The following is a 20,009-nucleotide window of genomic DNA, read 5'->3' as shown; positions in this document are numbered from 1 at the left end:
AATTAAAAATCCTGCTCATCGGAATCGAATCGTGACAAAGTCGTTCCGGGTGTTTGTACGGAATTTAAATTTTCTCCATGTATCGTCTCCGAATTCTGTCATACGGCGTTTTCCGTCGTGCATATTACCGAATGCGGATGTTGTTGGAGCCGATGCTGCATTCTTTCGAGATCAATAGAAATCAAGACCATCTTCTTTGCGCTTTTCATAACTCGATTTCTTTTCTCTCGAACTACCTTTCGATAATTTTTGAAAATAGGAAGGATAGTATAGGCCCGATAAAATACGGTAAAAATCCGCTTCGCTGTAGTAATAGCTTTTTCTTACTTTTCTAATTACAACGTTTTCTCGCTAAGTGACGCAAAGTTGTTTTATATCTGCTAAGATTTTTTTCACTGCGTTCAAGCAGAACGTTACCCTTGAGAGTATTGAAAATACGCTCACAGATATAATGAATGAATTTTCCGTCCGCCCGGCATAAGAAAGACGCGCGCTGAGTTTTGTTCAAATAACATAGCGCTTCGAGAAAACAGATATTTTTCTTATCGATTTTCCGATCGAACATTCCGCGATTTTTCTCGCATTAATCGACGACGTTCTCTTCTTCATTACGAGAAACTTGCGCGACTGCCGCGAGAGAATGCATGGACGATACAAAACTTTTATATAAAACTTCCGGAAAAGAATCTGCGCGCTACGTAATTCACCGTATCATTGGGAAATATGCACGATGCGAAAACGATACGACTCGTCCGGAGTCGATTGTTTTAGATCGAGCAATAAATATCCGTGAGGTGGCGTCGTGATACGCTTCCTCGAGAAACTTTGGATCGTTCGGATAGACTTGACGAGCGAGATGAATGATGAATGATGAATTTGCGCGCGATCCCGTGGATTTTTTAAAACCACAAAATAATTCGCGTTGTCCACGCCCTTGATGAAAGAGATTTTGTGTGATGAGACTTACACTGAGATTCTTATAATGACTTCCCTTGGTAAACAAATCTACGATCGCTTCGCTCGAGGACGATTCCCTCATAAGATCGTCAATTATTATCAATTTCGGACGAGCTGGATCGCCAGAATAATCTTCCGGACGCGGTAATCCCTCGTGAAATTCGATCGCCGCAACGAAATCTCGAGTTTGAAGCTATTGATAAGCATCCTATCATCCGCGTAATAAAACAAAAGTCTTTTAACGTACATCGGCCATTTCGGATAAATAATGAAAAAATCTCTTCATAAAGATCGTTTTTTCACATCCTGTGGGACCACACATGATGATCGACATCCACAGATGTTTCCATTGTACATCTATTTTACGAAATTCGCGTCTGTGCGCGATTTCATAAAGAGCTGATGGTTATGAGGTGGTTGTAAGCTTATCCCCGCGTCCGAGGGGGGGGGGGCCCACCGTGGCGAAGATACGCTCGCGTCAGCGTTCCCCCGCGAGGCAGAGGCGTGATGACTCACTCCCGCGGTGTGAAGAAGCTTATCCTGGGAGATGCTCGCGCCAGCGAAACATCGTTATAAGCTAGCCGTATAGTTTGCGTTAAAAAATTAAAAATAAAATCATTTTTCTTAAATATAAAATATTTTTATATGAAAAGAAAAATCTTTTTTAAAACTTATTCTATATATTCCTATCTTTTCTAAAATATAAAAGGTATCGTTTTTATAAAAAAAATACAGAGTATGCGAGGGAAGGAAATTAAAGATCAAATTTTTCTGTGCGTGTAAATACTTTATTTTTAAAAATGGAAGGAAGGCGAAAAAGAGTTACAGGGAAAAAACATGTTTTAAAAAACATAATTTTTATAGATTTATTTAAGATAAATCGAAAATCAATTTTATAAAAATAAAATTTCTTAATTTTAAAATTACAATATTTACTTAAGATATAAATTAATATTAGTACATGTACATATTTATATTATTTTTACATCTCGTTCTCTGAAAAATATATTTTACAAAAATTTCTTACAATCTTTGACTGGGGGCGGAAAACTCGATTATTTAAGAAAGATCAAGACGAGAAAATTTATTCCGGTGCATAACCGTATAGAACCGAATAACGGTTATTAATAAATCTACATTTTACCGATGCGCATATCTTTGTTTCATCTCGCGTAACAACGTCGAATTGCACTGAAATGTAAATTTATGGATCGACTTCGTCTCGTCTTGTTTTTTCCTTTTCTATTAACATATTCTTAATATTGATAAAATTTATTAATCTGCTATTTGGTGAATTTAAAGTAATACCCTTAATTTTACATATTTCGTGTGTGCGCCCTGACAGAGTACGAACAATGTACGCATAGAATTTCGGACCATCGGAAACGAACGATTCGATGTAGCTACCGCGACTGTAGCTCTCGAATTCGTCATATCGCCCAGGAAATTCCCCGTACGCGGTTCATACTCGTTCGAATCGCCGGTACTAATATATATACACAAATCCGTGTCGTAATATAAAAATCCAATCCGTTTATTCAATAATTCTAAGTAATTGCAAAATTTTAATCGCATTTGCGTCGTTGTGTATGCCGCGATCACAATGTTCGTAAGCGGAAAATGTATGACCGCCTCTTTTCAGAGTTGCCACGAAACATATACTACCTACCGTCGTACGGGTAATATATCAGTTATCTCGTGCTCAGGACTCGTAAGCAAAGTCATAAATTGGTGATGAGATTTTACAATTTTAGTATTCGGCAAATTGGATCGTTGGCCGAATTTTCCCCAAAATGAATTTAAATAAAGCTTAGCGACCGAACGTAAACCGGGATGGCGTGCGATGTTTCGCCTATTGAGTATGATATCCTCGGTTTCCTCATATTCTCGAAGGTAACGCTCCTTAGCATCATCGTCATAGTCAACGAGTATCACTATCGTATCGCGCGACTTTATATTCCCAAATCTCGCTCACATGTGTCACGAGATAATCCTTCTCGACGGCTTTGCATAATTCACAAGATACCCTCGAATTCTCGATCCGCCGGGCTCTTGTAAGTACATTCAACCTGTGAGAACGTGTTTCGCAACAACTCCGACATAACGCAAACAATAATTTACCTCGTACGCGATACGGTAGTACCGGATGAAAGAGATTACGTAGTGGGAGTACTTTACATCGCACGAAACCTTCGACCGAGTTGAAATTATAATTTGGCGATATCCCGATTAACGAAGAACACTCTTGCCCGACGTAAATTTTAGGATGCCCGATCGGGAAAACGCTAGTTTTCAATACAAAGGGATACAAAGAACATACGTCGACGTAACGTATTTTTTCCATACCTGAAACTTCGTATCACGTGACGATATTTCCCGTACGTTCACTATAAAACGCTTCGTGAGGCTCGAGAGAAGTGTTCTTTACCAACGGATGATCCTTAAGATAATTCTGCATTTCTCTATTATTCGAAATTTCTCGATCGAAGGAGCACTCCCATTTCTCCATCACGTGGTAACCACGTTTACAAAGACGCCATGACATCGCGAGCATCCGTTCGTATCCACGATTCACAGACGAAAGCGTACTATCGCGATTTACTTTAAAACACGAAGGGCACCCATGCTAGAAACAACTGTGAAATTGTAGCATCCAGCGCCGTGACTCATTTTCCGTAACCGTTTCGTAATGTCCATCGGACGTGCCATCGACTTTATATTCTCGCCCTGCGTGAATAATGGAATGTTCGAATTCGCGTTCCATCCACACCAACCACTGCAGAGCTGCGATTGTCTGTAAACGTTTCTGTAACCGCCCTGCGGAATGACTTCTATTTCCTCCTCACGCAAAAAGTTTTTACAAAAAACTCTCATGCATGTAGAAACAATAGTCGTACATTCCTCAAACGGACACACGGTTCCATGTTCTAAAAATATTTTTCTAAAACCATGCACGCTCGTCGAAGAATATTACGTCGTTTCGACAATATTTGATAATTTCGCGTTGAAAGTCGAAGATATAATTTTCACGAATCCGCGTGCCATGCGTGAAACTTTTCGCGTTCTTCCGGCGACATGTGATCGAGAGAATAATATCTAGCGTCGGGAATTGACCCTATATACGATTGATTATCGATAGTATTAAATAAGTACGGAAAACAGCCTTTATTTGATGTATCGCTCAGACTAAAGGCCTTAGATAAAACGGATAAACGCATTGGCATATAATTAATGCTATCAATAAATTTCGTATGTCCGACCGTCATTACGATTTTTGTTCCGTTCAAAATAATGCGCGGTTCATGGGTGCTCTTCGGATTTTCTAGTAAATATTTTAAGATAAATTGCGCGTCGAACGCTTTCGCATTATGTGCGATACAGATAACTTGTTTGAAACATTTTGTCATTCGCGTTGCGAAATCGACAAATTGTTTCACGGGGTCGAGACGGAATACGAACTCGCGCATTACGCATCATCGGCAGCGCATCGTCATGTCGTCTTCGTTTGCACATGCTACGCAAATTTGTTGCGCTACGCAAAGAGTCGGTACATGGATTCTCACGTTTTCGGTATCTACGAGCGTCTCATCTTGTCGCGTTTCAAAATCGTATCACATTTATGTACCGTGTTTGCGCGTATATCGGCCGCAATCGCTATAAATTTTAACGGAATTACATATGCTCGCGCGAGATTTCCCGTTATATGATTTTTCCGCTCGAAACAAAAATTACCGAAAAACGTACGGTTACACGCTTCGCACCTAATTATTTCCCTATCATTTTACGCACGGGGGCGAGGCACGACAATGACGACATTTTTTCGCGCAACGATGTCCCCTATCGTTTCGAAAGCCCATGTTGCACGCTTCGCAATAACCGCCACGCGAACCAGCTGCAGTTCTTAAATTTAATATAGGATTATAATGACGCGAATCCTCGTAATATATTATATTTAATGTATACGAAGATTCATGTCCGAGGAAGGCGAGTAATGCGCGACCGTCATATCTCGGTTTTTCACCTCGATCAAAACTACTAAAATTATAAATTATTATAGCGATATTTTCCGCTGCGAGAAACCGTTGAAAACGCTCGATTTCATTATATCCACAATCTTCGTCGGGGATCGCGATACCCGCGCTCCTCGTTAACTCAACCGTTAACTCACGCTGTGAAGAACTCGCATATCTTACGGATTCCCACTTGTCGTGCAACTCTCCCATGCGCAGAGTACCACGTTCGCAGTAAATCTTCGCCGCTATGAGAGAGCGAGGAAGGCACAGATTGTCGGAATTTTTTATTTGTAAAATCGAGCGTTTCACGACGCTTTCTCGTGTTAATTTATTTGATTCCCCTCGCCCCAAAGGTATCGCTACATTAAAAACGCGTATGGTGAAATTCATCGCGATATCGAAACCCCCGGCGCTTTGCGCTACCGAATTCACGAGTTTCCATATCCTTGTCCTTGTGAGTCAAGTCTCGCGCCGGACGAAACGAAAGGCCTGCCGGGCCATGCGTTAAATTTATCGAATCGAAAGATAACCCCACGTAATCGCCCGGTCCGCTCAAACATATCGCATATGCGTGGATTTCGTGAAACGCGTTTTCTAAATAACTCACGATATCGCTAGCATCTTCCGCGAGAGGACGTATCGAGAATGTCGCCTCCTTACCTATTTCAAATTTTTGAAATTTTCGAGAGTTTTCCGCCCGTAATTCAATATATGTGAAATTTTCACCGGGGTCACCATTTTACTTACGCGGTGTGTAAATTTCGGTGTCGGCTTCGCTTAGCCATCTCCTCATCATCGATATTTTCTTCCGCATCTGAAACAAAATTAAGCTTTTATTAATTGAATTCGATATTCAGTAAGCTAATTTTGAAAGCAATATTTGCTATTTTCTTACCTAAAACTAGATCAATCATTGGGATACCCTCCTCCTCAGGCTGCGCGTCTATTCGCATTCGCACTCGTCCTAAAAATTCAATATTTTAATTTAAAAATCTAGATTTTTAATTATATCAACTTTCTATTATTTTACTCACGCTCGTTTATGGCGTGAGTAAAATAATAGAAAGTTCCGCCTCGTCTTCGGCGTCTCAATCCCCGTGGTTGGTACGCATGTACCGCGATGTTATCTCTCGCTTAAAAAATATTTAAATTAGAATTTTTTATACTTACATATTCTAATTTCAATTACCTTAAAAATAAATATTTACCTCCTCCGGTGCATGTTATAAAAAAAGCGATATGTCCGCCAGCATCTTCCTTCCCCATACCAGCCATAAATTATATATTCTTTTACAATATTTAAAATTCTTTTGTCCTCGAAATGCCCTAATCTGAACATAACGCTCAATAGGGTTTTCGAGCATTCTGGTACAAATTTTGCAAACGTGATATAATTTGTTTCTTCTTCATTTGTTAATAATGAAATATAAGCACTCGCGTTTATCGTCGGATTGATATTCGCGCTGTTGAGCAGGTCGTTTCGAAGGAGGATCAACCAGGGAGTCAGCGTTTAGAAACACTAACACTTGTTTTCCTTTCCAATAAATTTTATTAAATAATATATTTTGTCCTTATTAATTCGGACCGCGACAGACGTGACGGCAAGACAAAATCTCAACGAGTCTCGCTCCTAGCATCGGTCTTCCGTTTTTATCTTGTTCCAGGCGGCCAATCCTTGCAGCGTAGTCAAAATGCTCGTCAGTGTTCGCGTTATATTTGGAGTCGCGCAGCAGCTTTCCGCGTAAGGGCTGCGCAACCCGATTAGCAATTACTTCACGTGGAGCAGTTACAAAATAAATGCACAATTGCAGTTTAGCGATCACTATCGATTAACAAAAGTAATAATAGTCGGATAAAGTATTGCACGCAATACTTGCCGCAATCCGCTTCGTCAGCGATGGGCGCGATTGCGTTCTTGGCGTTCGCGACATCCCGCCCCCTTTGATGGAAGAGAACCACGAAGGGTTTTGAATTCCGTGTGTTCCTACTTGGCGCTCGCGACAAGGCGCTCCCTCCCCTTTTGATGGAAGGTGGCCTTATCTACTAGTTTACATGTGTGTCGCGTGAGCATAATATAATCGTATGCTTATGTCTAATATAATATAACATCGTTGCGACGCCTCTATGTGGCTATCTCGCTTTCCTTTTGCTTTTTATTTTTATTTTTATTATTTATTTATGCACCATGCCACCAATCCTATTACAGTTATTATTGCTACGCAGGTGCCTATTCCCATAGGATATACAAAATATTTATTTTCAAGTAGGTCGTTATCGCTATCCGTTAGAGTTTCTCTTATTTCTTCTAGGCTTATGCTTAATTTTGTTAAATCTATGGAGTTTTTAATTATTTGTCGTAAGGTGTTGGTTTTTGCTATCTTATTCTTATCAGTATATCTATCTGCTCTCTTATTCTTATCTTTATTTTTTATTTCTAGCATTATATTGTAAACGGGAAAATATTTTATTCCTTCAATTTTTCGTGCTTCCAATATTATATTTGGTGTGGTTAACTTACAATTATCTTTTAGTTTTATTTTTCCGATTTCTTCTAATATAATTTTTTCTTCTATCTGGCTTTCACTTAATGCTAATTTCTTGTTTATATGCCGTAGAGAAGAGCCACGCTTGCTCCTCCGTCAATGCTATCCACAATGGTGTGTTGGATATAAAATGATTCTTTTCGCAGTAATTGAGCTGCCTAGTGTGTGTGTGTGTGTGCGCGCGCGTGCGTGCGTGCGTGCGTGCGTGCGTGCGTGCGTGCGTGCGTGCGTGCGTGCGTGCGTGCGTGCGTGCGTGCGTGCGTGCGTGCGTGCGTGCGTGCGTGTGTGTGTGTGTGTGTGTGTGTGTGTGTGTGTGTGTGTGTATTTGCATCTTGTATGATGCTGTTGTTTCCGCATAATATGTCGCGAAGTTCTGTTCGTATGTGTATATGTTTGTTTCTCGTATGCAGCGTTCTAATTCTACCTCCTCTAGTAATTTGTAATGATGATTCTCTTTATCTATAGCTAACAGAAGATGATTTATTTTTATGTAGGCGAATATATTCGCGTAATCGTGTACCGGTAATGGTATCGACTTAACTAATTTAAATGTAGGATATGCTACAATCGGAAATCGCAGGATCGTGTATACATATGGTCCATCCGAATACGCGTTAAAAGTAATATATGTGTGTATTGTCCGCCAGTGTTCAGTCTGGATTTTAAAGGCGAAGTGTAATCCCGTGGTTAATTGTGTAGCCGTTTCTCTGAGGACTGTTATTATGTGTTCGATAGGTAATAGTCGTGTCGGTATCATTTCATTTTTCCTGTATGTCAAATAGTCTATTACATTTTCCGTGTCTTTCATTAGATCATTATGGTCGTCAGAATTAATAAATGTTCGTCTACGTTTGCCTGTAGTGTGGACTTTGCCAACTGTTGCTCTAGTTTTGTCGCGTTCATTATCAGATTTTATAGTTTAGCATATTTTCTAATTCGTCCAAGTGCGCTATTGTGGCGTTGATTACCCTTATTCGGTTTGTTATTGCGTGCTGCAGTACCTTGCTGTTTGTTCGTAAGATTTGCAGTTGCTCGTCTATTAGTTTCCGATCGTCGGCGTCCATCGTTCCAAACAATATTTTGCGGATCCTGCAAGATTAGGATTCAGATTATTTTTCCGTGAATCCTAATCGTGCATTCTTTGTGTGGTACGTTTAATAAATTATTTTATTCAGTCTGCCGTCGACCGTGGCCTATTGCGCGTCGTTCGGTGCAAGCGAAAAAAATGGGATTATCGAGTCATGCAGTGCATTGTATGTGATGGAATATATCCCTCTTATGTATAGTGAATGTGTGCGGTCGTACCGCCTGGCGACACAACGGCTGGCGGCTAGGGTAATGTCCAGGTGGTCGTCCACGGTCGTCTGGACCGAGAAGTACCGCCCCCGTGCTCCTTCGCAGGCATGGTGCGTCCAGGCGAGGTTTCAGGCACCTCTTCCGTTCTTGAGGAACGCTACCCCCGCGACCCTCTGCTGGTGCGAGTTTGTGTCGTCACCGGGCGACGGTTCGTCGTCGTTCTGCCTCTTCGTGACTGGTGAATCCTGTATTTCTTCTTTTTATTAACTCTAATTTTATATTGCCTTTGTTATATATTAATAAATGCTTCTGCTTTTCACTTTTCGCGGATAATTATTCGTACGTGATTGTTTCTTAGTCTTCGATGAATAGTTTGAGTCATAGAATAGTTTGAATAGTAGAGGTTCGCGTGCACCTTCGTAATTTTTCGTTTTTGTTTAATTTTGTAATTAACATCGAAGATTTTCTCGATTATTTGATATGGATCTATCCATGGTGCTTCCAATTTCTTCGATCGTCCTCTGCGCACTGCTTCGTCATGCAGAAGGATCTTATCTCCTTTGAAGATTTTAGTGTTCGTATTTTTATCTACATAATTTTTTGCCTTTTGTTTTTTGCTTCATGGATATGTTCCTTTGCTAATTTTTGTGTGGCTCGTCCTCTTAGTTCTTGCGCGTAGTTATCATATGTGTAGTATGGTTTCGGCGGCTGTCAGGGCCCTAGGTAATGTTGCTCGGTATCATCAATTCGAACGGTGTGTAGCCCGTTGCTGTATACGATGTCGTATTGTATGTGAACATCGCGTATGGGATCCATTCATTCCAGTTAGTTTGATCTTCGTTTATATAATGTCTTAAATATTCGGTCCGAGTCCTGTGCGATCTCTCCAAGGCTCCGTTACTTTCAGAATGATACGCGGTTGTTTGTTATTTTTGTTATTTTTAGAAGGGTGCATACATCCCTGAATATGTTACTGATGAAGTTCATTTCTTGATCTGTCAATACTTTCTCCGGTATTTCAAATTCGCATATTATTTTTGTAGTAAACTCTTTGGCACTCGTGCTTGCTTTCTGGTCTGATATCGGTATTGTTTTACTAAATTTTGTTAAGTCGACCTGGAATATTAGGTATTTATTAATAGTAGGTATTTATTTCTTTTCATGGTGACCGTGAGTGGTCCTACGATATCTAGGGCGCATTTTTGAAATGGTCTTTCCGCCGTCGGTCAGTACCAGAGGCATTTTGATTTTCCTACTCAGTTTGTTTTTTTGGCAATATTCGCATTTGGCGATGTATTCTTCCACGTCTCTTGTTAGTTTGTGCCAGGTGTGCGTTAGTCGTATTCAATACGTGTTACGCCTTAGTGTCCTCCGAGGACGGCATTATGATATTCATACATTATTTGCTCCTTTTTCTTTTTGTTATATTCGCGCTCTTGTCACGTTCGATGCTGTTTATCTATGTGTCGGGCGCAGTCGGGTTTCTGCTGAGCGCGTCAGCGTTTGTATTGCCTTTGCCGGCCTTATGTATCACCTCATAGTCATATTCTTCTAATTTGAGTCTCCATCTCCATTAATCGTGAGCCAAGGTCTGTTATACTAAATAGCCAGATCAATGGCTTGTGATCTGTAATTATTTGGAATTTTGTTCCATACAGGTACGGTCGAAAATGTTTGACGGCCCATACTAGCAATTCTTTCTCTGTTGTATTATTTCGTTCTATTCCGCTTTATTCAGAATTCTGCTCGCGTAGGCAATTGATCGGTCTTGGCCTACTGGCCCTTGCGACAATACCGCTCCGATGGCGCAACCGAATGCGTCTGTCATTACTATAAATTGTTTAGTGAAGTCAGGGTAGGCTAGAACTGATGCGGTCGTTAGTTTTTCCTTTACTGTTTCCAATGCGTTTTGTTGCTTCGCTGTCTAAGCGAATTTTTCGTCTTTTTTTTTGTTAATTTTGTCAGTGGCATCATTATCTTCGAAAAATTCTCGATGAATCTTCTATAATAACCGGCTAATCCTATGAAGGATTGTATGTCTTTTACCTTTTTAGATACTGGAAAGTTTGTCACGGCTGTTATTTCGATGGATCCGGATGGATTATACCGTTTTCAGAAATAATGTGACCTAGGTATGTCACCTCCTTTTTTAAAAACTCATATTTATTCGGTTGTAGTTTCAAATTGTAATCTCTTAGTTTTTTGAATACTTTAATTAGTCTTTTGTTATGTTCTTTTAAATTTAGTCCGTATATTACGATGTTATCTAGATAGGCATTTGAGGCCTTGTAGTCCGATTAGCACGGAATTCATAAATCTCTGAAATGTTGCAGACGCATTTTTTAATCCAAAGGGCATTCTATTAAATTCGTAATGTCCGTATGGTGTGGAAAACGTTGTTTTTTGTTTGTGTTCCTCCTGCATGAGAATTTGATATCCTGATCCAAGCTAAATCCAACGTTGTAAAATTTCGCCTTTCCTAGTTGGTCTAATATGTCGGATATTCAGGAGCGAGAAAGAATCACCAATTGTTAAGTTGTTTAGTTTCCGAAAATCTACAATTCGTAATTTTCGTTCTCCAGATGCATCTAATTTCTTCGGTACTAGTAAGATGTATAAATACTACGCGTTCCACTGACTCGTGCTGAAGCGGATTATCTCGTCATCCAGCATTTTTGCTATCTGTTTATTTACTTCTGCCTTGTGCTTCTCCGGCAATCTATACAAACATTCACCGGCGCGCTATCTATTTGTGTATTAATTTCGTGTGCTACGGCGTTAGTGTGCGATAAGCGGTCGCTTTCTAGGTGGAAGATATCACAAAAATCTTCACAAATCTAGTAAGGCCTTCTTTTCCTCATCATTTAAATGCTCGGGTCGCAATTGTCTGTGCAATTTTTCTTCACGAGTCTGAATGGATTCGTCGCTCGTGTTGTTACTTGACACCTCCACGGTATGCATGTGTGCGGCGTCTCTTGTCTTTATCTCGTCCACCGTGACGAGAGGCATTGTTATCTTTACGGATTCTCCCGTGGTATTTATTACACTATTGGTACGTTTTCTTCTGATACGACCAATTTCCTATGAAAATTCCGGGTTTAGTTTCGGCTGCGTTTACTATTCCAATGCTATTTCGATCGGTTACTGCCTGGATTATGGTTTCGCTGCGAGGCGTTAGCATGGTTTTCTTATAGAGTTTGAAGGTTGCGTTACCAATACGGACTTGTTTTTTCCCGTGATCGCATTTTGCTTGCTGTTTATTTAAAAAATCTAGTCCCAATATTCCCTCATAATTTATTGGGAAATCATCTCTCACCACATACATAGTATGTCGTATCTCTCGATCTCCTAGCGTTATCGTTGCTCTTATCTTTCCGAGTATGTGTATCTTGTGGCGTAACTCCGGTTAGAACTAACCGCTCCTCGCGCATTAGTGTGTTTCCCTTTAGATTTCGTATTTTTATTAATGTTAGGGTGGCGCCTGTATCTAGGAGGAAGCTCATTTTTCCCTTTTTCGTTTCTCGCATTGGCAAAGCAATCAAATCTAACGTGGCGTTTGTGTGAGGCGTATTCATCTGTGTCACTTGATGCTCGCGTATCGCTCGCGTTATCTTTGTTCTCAGTTTCTTTTCTTCTTCGTCATCGCCGCTGCTTGTGTGAACGACAGGTCATCGCTCTCCCTTCGCTGCTTATTCTTTTTCATTATTATGACGATATTTATGTCGCCCTTTTTCGTTATCCTGTCTCGTCCGTTCTCTCGGCTATTCTTTTCGCGGGCGGCCGTTCAGTGACCAATACTCGTCGCGCTTATGGCCTGCCTTTTTACATACGAGCAGTATTTCTCGATATTATTTACGTTCGCTGGTCTTTCGGCTCGCAATAGCTGTTTGGATATCTGTTTGTGTATCGGCTTGAACGACAATCACGCGCCAGATGTCCTAGTCTACTGCATTTGTGGCACTCCAATTTTTGATTGCGGTTTCTATTCTGTTCTTGATTGCCTCTTGCTTTCTCATTATTGTAAACCTTGGTAGATTGGCTACCTTTTAATTTTTCTTCGGCTGTTGCTAGAATCGCGGTTGTTATTTAAATTCGTATAATTCCTTCCGTATAAATGTACTATTGTTTGTATTTTGTCACGTAATCCTAGTTGGAAATTTTCTAGGGCTAATTCCTGAATCATATCTAAGATTGCCTTCCGTTGCTCAGCGATGTGCTCGCCTTTTACCATAGATTGATAGAGTTCCATCGCTAGTTTGTCAACGCGGAGTATTCTCCGAGTTTTTGGCGGGTTATGTTAAACTCTCGCTGAATGTGCGTGGTGCTACGCTTTACCAAATAACACATCTTGATTTCTCGCTTCAATTGCGCGAACGTGCGTATGTCTCTCGTTTGGAAATCGTGCATGGCTTTCCCCGTTAGCTTCGTGCACAGGATCGCTTTTAATAATGATTTTTCGTCAGCAAGATTTATTTCGCTCATCGCGTAAGTGCTCGCGTTTAAAAATTTTTGGACTTGGTTCCGCGACGATCCGTCCATCTCCGGGATCATATCACGCGCTTCTTTTAGCCTTATAAACACATTTGCGGGATCTCGATAAACGAATTTCGGACGTCGTCCATTGTACGCCCGTATATCATTTCTATCGGTTCGTCTTTTTCTGCACTCCGACCGTAATTGGCGGCTTCTACTTGGCTTAAGCAGCCCTGTAACGCTCACATGCCTTCTAGTAACTCGGTCAACATTATATCTCGCGTGTCATGCAATGCATGTTTCTGCCGGATCGGATTTCCAATGCGACTGACTTAGAGTGGTTTTCATTCTTTTTATTTCATCTTCCAATTCTCTGCTTATTACTTGTTGCTCTTTCGCGATCGGTTTAATGATGTGTCTGAGGGCTGATTTGCCATTTCCGCTGGATTTGTGTTTCGTGAGACGGTGTGGAATTCGATTGGATCGAATACGCTATCGTAAGACGTCAATGAAAATTCTCTGCGACTAGGATTACTTGCGTCCGTGACTATTGTCAGATCTCGCGTCGGTAGAGCGTCGTCACTACTCGGTAATAGACTAGTGTCTATATCGCTGAGCGAAAACACGCGTTCGATTACAATATTCGGATGTAGTTCCGGTTGACTCGCCAGACTATTGTCGGAATAATAATTACTTAAATCGCTGCGTACATTATCGCGCGGGTCGCGTGAATTTTCCGTCTGCTCGAGGCTCAGGGGGGCTCAGGCTAAGCGCTTGGCTGACTCGCGGTATAGCCACGTGTTTCTTTCGGCGGGAGTTTGGTTAACTTCCTCGTCCGACATCTACCTAGTCGTTTCTCTCGATATCTAATGCATTCGCCTTAATTTTCTATAACTTATGTTACGACCGCAATTCGCATGGGGACATAGCGCTGGCTATTGCGGTAGATCGCTGCTTTTCCGGTATTGTTGATATGCTTGGCGTTGTCGCTCTCTCTCTCACCGCTGAGATGTCAGCTTCCGTTTCGGCTTTCTTCTTATAGCTGGTTGTTTGCCGTTTCCCGATCACAGGTGCTGCTATTTCTCCGAAACGATCCCACCACTGCCACCAGTTTATATTGTGCGGGTCGCACAAGGAGGATCGATCAGAGAGTCGGCGTTTAAAAACACTAACACTTGTTTTTCTTTTCAATAAATTTTATTAAATAATATACTTTGTCCTTATTAATTCGGACCGCGACAGACGTGACGGCAAGACAAAATCTCAACGAGTCCCGCTCCTAGCATCGGTCTACCGTTTTTATCCTGTTCCAGGTGGCCAGTCCTTGTAACGTAGTCAAAATGTTCGTCAGTGTTCGCGGTATATTTCGGGATTGCGCGGCAGCTTTCCGCGTAAGGACTGCACAACCCGATTGGCAATTACTTTATGTGGAACGGTTACAAAATAAATGCACGATTGCAGTTTAGCACTCAGTATCGATTAACAAAAGTAATAATAGTCGGATCGAACGCTTGCCGCAATTCGCTTCGTCAGCGGTGGGCGCGATTGCGTTCTTGGTGTTCGCGACAGCGCACACGATAAAAAATTTTCTTAATTCTTCAAAGAGTGCCATTTTTTCGCTTTTTCACTATTTTAGAATATTAAGACAGCGAACAAATGCGCACTTAAAACATTTACAAAACGTGACCGATAATATTAACAAATGCACGCAATATCTTATAAAAGAAATAGAATTAAACCTTCCAAAAAGTTACATAAATAGTGATATTGTAAAACTCAGGGAAAGGAAATGAAATTGAAAGGAAATTATCACGAAATCGCGCGCAATGTACGTACGCAAATAAACGATTTAACATTTCTGGATATGTATTTCGATATAATATTTATGGAATTAATTTCTCTGAGATTTAATGAAATTCTTCTATTATTTTCTCAAATCGTAATTTGTAACTCTTATGAATTGATATTTATGAATTGATATAATATGTACAACGATAACAATAAACTTAATGATTTTATAACTTAAATTCCAGTCTTTGTCCGTATTATTTTCTTTTTACTCCAATCTAAAATTAATGCGCTACGTTACTTCGAGCTAGAAATATTTAAAAAATTTTTCAGACATTGCGTTTGTTATAAAATAAGAGCTTCATATAACTCCGAGTTCGTTAGAAAAACATCTAGTGTGAATCTGTTCGTTCCTGTTTTCCATCGCATTCCATTCTCGTCAGGTCAAGTATATTCTTTTCAGATGTCCCTCATCTTTCTTGTCGCAGATATCGCTTTATCGAATCCTGCGGTCTCGAAACAAATTTTTAAGTTTCACTAACTATTAGGCGTCGAGAAATCTTTCGTCTTAAGAAAAACTTGATTTACATTCTATATATGCAAAGTAATAAATTCCTACCTTCGGGACGTTCTGCGTATCGTATCGCAAAAATCTTTTTTCATTAGAACGGGGTCAAGCATATTTCCTTCAGACGTTCGTCCTTCTTATCGCTGGCGTCATTTTCTCGGACCCACGAGCAGCCCCGGAACAAATTTTAATAGTTTCATTAGCTATTAGATCTGGAAAAACCTTTCGTCTTAAGAAAAACGTAATTTGTATCTCATATATGCAAAGAATCAGTTTTCTTTCTTCGATCCAAGCTATGTATCCATAAAGTTCACATTCCATTCTCATCAGTATATTCCTTCAGACGCCTATCATCTTCGCAGTCGCCATTTTATCAGACCCCAATCAGTCCCGGAACAAATTCTTAATGATTTCACTAGTTATTAGGCATCGAGAATCCTCTTGAGAAAAACCCGATTTACTTCCCTCATATACAAAGAATCGGTTTCCTTTCTTCGCCCCATTCAATTTACCGTACCATAAAAATCGCATTCTATTCTCCGCTGGTCAGGTATATCCCCTTCAACACCCCGTCATCCTTCTTGTCGTCATTTTATCGCACCCCCGATCAGGCCCCGGAACATTCTCCTCAGGTGTTCGCCATCTTTGCACACGACATTTTGTTGGGCCCCGAATGGTCCCAGACACTTTCACCCCCTCCTCCTACCTTTTCGTTCAGCATTTCGACAAGTAATCACACTCCGGGCAGCTTTGGGAGTATCCAATCACACGCCTGGGCAACTATGGGAGAATCCAATCAGAACACCCCACTACTAATACTTAATTATCTCCAGCCACGCCCCTCAGCCAATCAGAACGCTCCATTTCCACGTGGAGGTCCAATCTTGACAGCTGGAGGCCACGCCCCTGGCTCCAATGGGAAAGTGGTGGGAATTTGTTTTGACGTCCCATAGCAGCCCACATACTACTTATGCGCGCTCATTCGTCACTTTTAATTTGATTTACTGTAAAAACTACTCATTGCACATAATTTTACTAAAGGAAAAAGTTGTTTCTTTTAGCATAAAAAAATCATGTGTATTCTCTAAATGTATTCTAAATGCGGGAGTTTTGGGATACTCTTATATATATATATATATATATATATATATATATATATAAGTCTCTTATATATATATTGAGTCTATGCATAATTTCGTAGCGAAAATCGAAAAATTTCAAACGCAAAATATTTAGTAAAAAAAGTGATTTTAATCAACTAAATATGTTCCATTCTGTTCAATGACTATCTCTCCACAAGCTTCATTATCCCTCTTTCATAGAAGTCCTGAGATTTTTGAGCAAAGAAGTCATCCAAGTGATTTTTAAGAACATCCAGGGAATTAAAGGTTTTGTTATTCAAATTGTTCTGTAGCGTCCGGAATAAGTGATAGTCTAAAGGTCCGGATTATACGATGGGTGCACTAAAACATCCCATCCAAACCACAATAATTTTTGCCGGGTCATCAGAGAAACGTATGGTCTAGCGTTGTCCTGGTGGAACACAACGCCTTTCTGTTTGCCAATTCGGGCCATTTCTGATCGATTGCTCGCTTTAATTTGACCAGTTGTGAGCAGTACTTGGTCGAATCAATCGTTTTGTTGGGTGGCAGCAGTTCATAATAGACGATTCCTTTCCAATCCCACCAGATACTGAGCATTCTTCAGGTGTAATCCAGCCTTTGCGGCTTCGATCATGATTGAGCAGCCTCTGAGCGCTTCGACCATGATCTTTTTCGACTGACATTGTTGTAGACAATCCACTTTTCATCGCCAATGATCATCCGCTTTAAAAATGGTTCGTTTTGATGGCGTTTAAGCAGCGAAATTCGGTCCATTAAATTCTTTTCGCTCAGTTCGTACGGCACCCAAACATCAAGCTTATTTACCATCCCAAGCTTTCGTAAATGTCTCGAAACAGTTGATTGATCAATGTTGAGATTATGTCCAATCTCTGTAGTCGTCAAATGCCGGTTGAAGTCGATTAAAGCCTTGATTTGATCGACATCAGTAGTGACTGGCCAGAGCGAGGAGTATTTTGGAGATCAAAATCTCCGCAACGAAATTTCGCAAACCATTTCCACACACACTTTCGCTTACGGCATTCTCTCCATACACGACGCATATCTTTTTGTGAATTTGCGACGCATTTTTGCCTTTTCGGAAATAAAAAAGCGAAATACACCGAAATACACATTTTTTCTTTCCATTCAAAATATAATTCAAAATATAATTAAACTTCGTATACGTCACGAATCTCGATGAATACTTTCTTAAAATGTCGGCACAAATTTCAGCTTTCACTTAATGTACGACACTTCATATGTTTGACACATGTACGAGCGAAAAAACAACTGCGAACGACATCTGTCGGAATTTCGCTACGGAATTATGTATAGACCCAATATATATTAAGTAAATAAAATACAAATATTACACATGAAAGTGGGATCATTTGAAGGTTCAATTAATCTTTTCCTCTAAATATTCGGAAAGCAACAGATAACATTTTGATAAGGGTAAAATATCTGAAACTGAATATTCTGCCGAACAATTTTTCCATTCGTCGAAGCTACAGATCAACGATCTAAGTAGATATCTGTACCTCAGTCTGCATGACTGCAACGGCTCTTCCTACTTTCGATAACCCATTTCTCACTTTCTTACGCTTAATTAATCCTACAGTATTTTTTTACACTTTCTTGTATTATTATATATTATATACCTGAATGTATTTGCTGATAAAATTGGACATTGCGTCAAATATGGTACACCATCATAATATTGATATCCATTTTGAAAGATTCCATGCCAATGTATACTCGTCTCAAGTCCTTCAGCTTCATTTTTTAAGTCAACAATGACATAGTCATTTTTGCAAACCTTAAAAATCATTAAATAATATTAATTACAGTAATAGATTAAATAATAAAATTATACTAATTCAATTCAAAACTATATATTCATTTAATATATCTAAAAAAGGATATTTGAAAGACATAAACATTATGTCTTAAATATAATAAGTCATTATATTATAAAATAATATAAATGTACTTCCGATTAGACATTTTTAAATAAAACATGTTGTATTTAGAAATTCATTCATTTTTGTATAAACTTCAATTCGTATTTTCGTTTATATAATTTATTATTTATATTATTTATATATATTAAATTTGTACATATTTCTTTGTAAATATGTAAAATATGCTTCTAAAGATTTTACAAAATAATAATACAAAGGTGATTTGAAAAGTCCGTGTAAAATGAAAACTATTTAATTTTTCAGAATAAACCTTTTTCAACATAGTCTCCTTTTAAAGGAGACTACGTTGAAAAAGATTTATACGGACCGCCATAACGGTCCGTCCTCGCCTACGTTCGAGTTCGGGTGCGCGGACGTGCTCGTCGGTTGCCGGGTTCGGTAATTAATAACAATGTATAACTCAGTTGTTTGATAAAAAGGATATTTATTTGTATCAAATCAGGTGGATACACAGCGGGGCGGGGTCGCCTGGGCGCGTTTGCTGACTAGTATGATGTATGGTTGGCCGCGAAGTCCTTGGTGCGCACAAGATGTGCGTGATGTGTACGGAGTGCGCGACGCGTGCGTCGGGGCAAGAGATTGGCTCGTGTCGGGGCCTACGGGCCGCGCTGGCGTGCGATTGGTCGAATGGTGATTCGGCGTTAGCCTCGACAGTGCGTGCCGCGTTACTCGATATTTCCGCGCGGTCGGTGGGTATTCGAATGTTAGGAGCGAGAATGCTCGCTCCGTTTCGTGAATTTTGCACGAGAGACAAGTATGCTTGTCAAGGACCGAGAATATTCCGTCCCGTGTGCTCGTGTATTGGCGAGATAGATGAGACTGAGAATGCTCCGTTTCGGACTGGAAGATAGACAGGAACGAGTGATAAGTATGCTTGTCGAGGATTGAAAAAACTCCGTCCCGGTTTGCTCGTAACGTTGTTAAGGAAGCGTTGAGACTGAGAATACTCTGTCTCGAGGGAAGCGAGAGTCAAGTATGTTTGGCGGAGACTGAGAATACTTTGTCCCGTTTTCTCACTTTGTGCTGATCTAGGATGCCATATACGAAGGCTTATACACTTCGTCCAATGCTGCTCCCATTTGTTGATCTCTTTCGAATAATATTGTCGCGTTCGCGGCGTTGCTTCTAGCGATCGCGGTACTCGGTGGAGCACTTCCGGAAAGGAGAACACTATTTTAAGAAAAACACGCTCTTTATTAAGCCAACGATACACCGGCACAGAAACACGTCCACCGCAGAATCTGGCCGTGAAAATTACTAAAACAACCAGAGAATGACGCGTT

At 40.2% G+C, this 20,009-nt stretch overlaps 1 protein-coding gene across 1 annotated transcript in view; it reads right to left on the bottom strand.

Annotated features, from left to right (window-relative positions):
• Positions 1–20,009, bottom strand: part of LOC105430555 (multicopper oxidase 3-like) — a 163,070-nt gene that overhangs the window by 35,729 nt on the left and 107,332 nt on the right. The window contains exon 4 of the mRNA XM_089078634.1: positions 18,403–18,560. Coding sequence (XP_088934760.1) covers positions 18,403–18,560 — 158 coding nt within the window. The remainder of the gene's footprint in view (positions 1–18,402; positions 18,561–20,009) is intronic.

The sequence above is a fragment of the Pogonomyrmex barbatus genome, unplaced genomic scaffold (assembly GCF_055798465.1).
Source record: "Pogonomyrmex barbatus isolate J1 unplaced genomic scaffold, ASM5579846v1 scaffold25, whole genome shotgun sequence".
NCBI lineage: Eukaryota > Metazoa > Arthropoda > Insecta > Hymenoptera > Formicidae > Pogonomyrmex > Pogonomyrmex barbatus.
The sequence above is the reverse complement of the archived record's forward strand: the minus strand, read 5'-3'. Positions and strand labels throughout refer to the sequence as shown.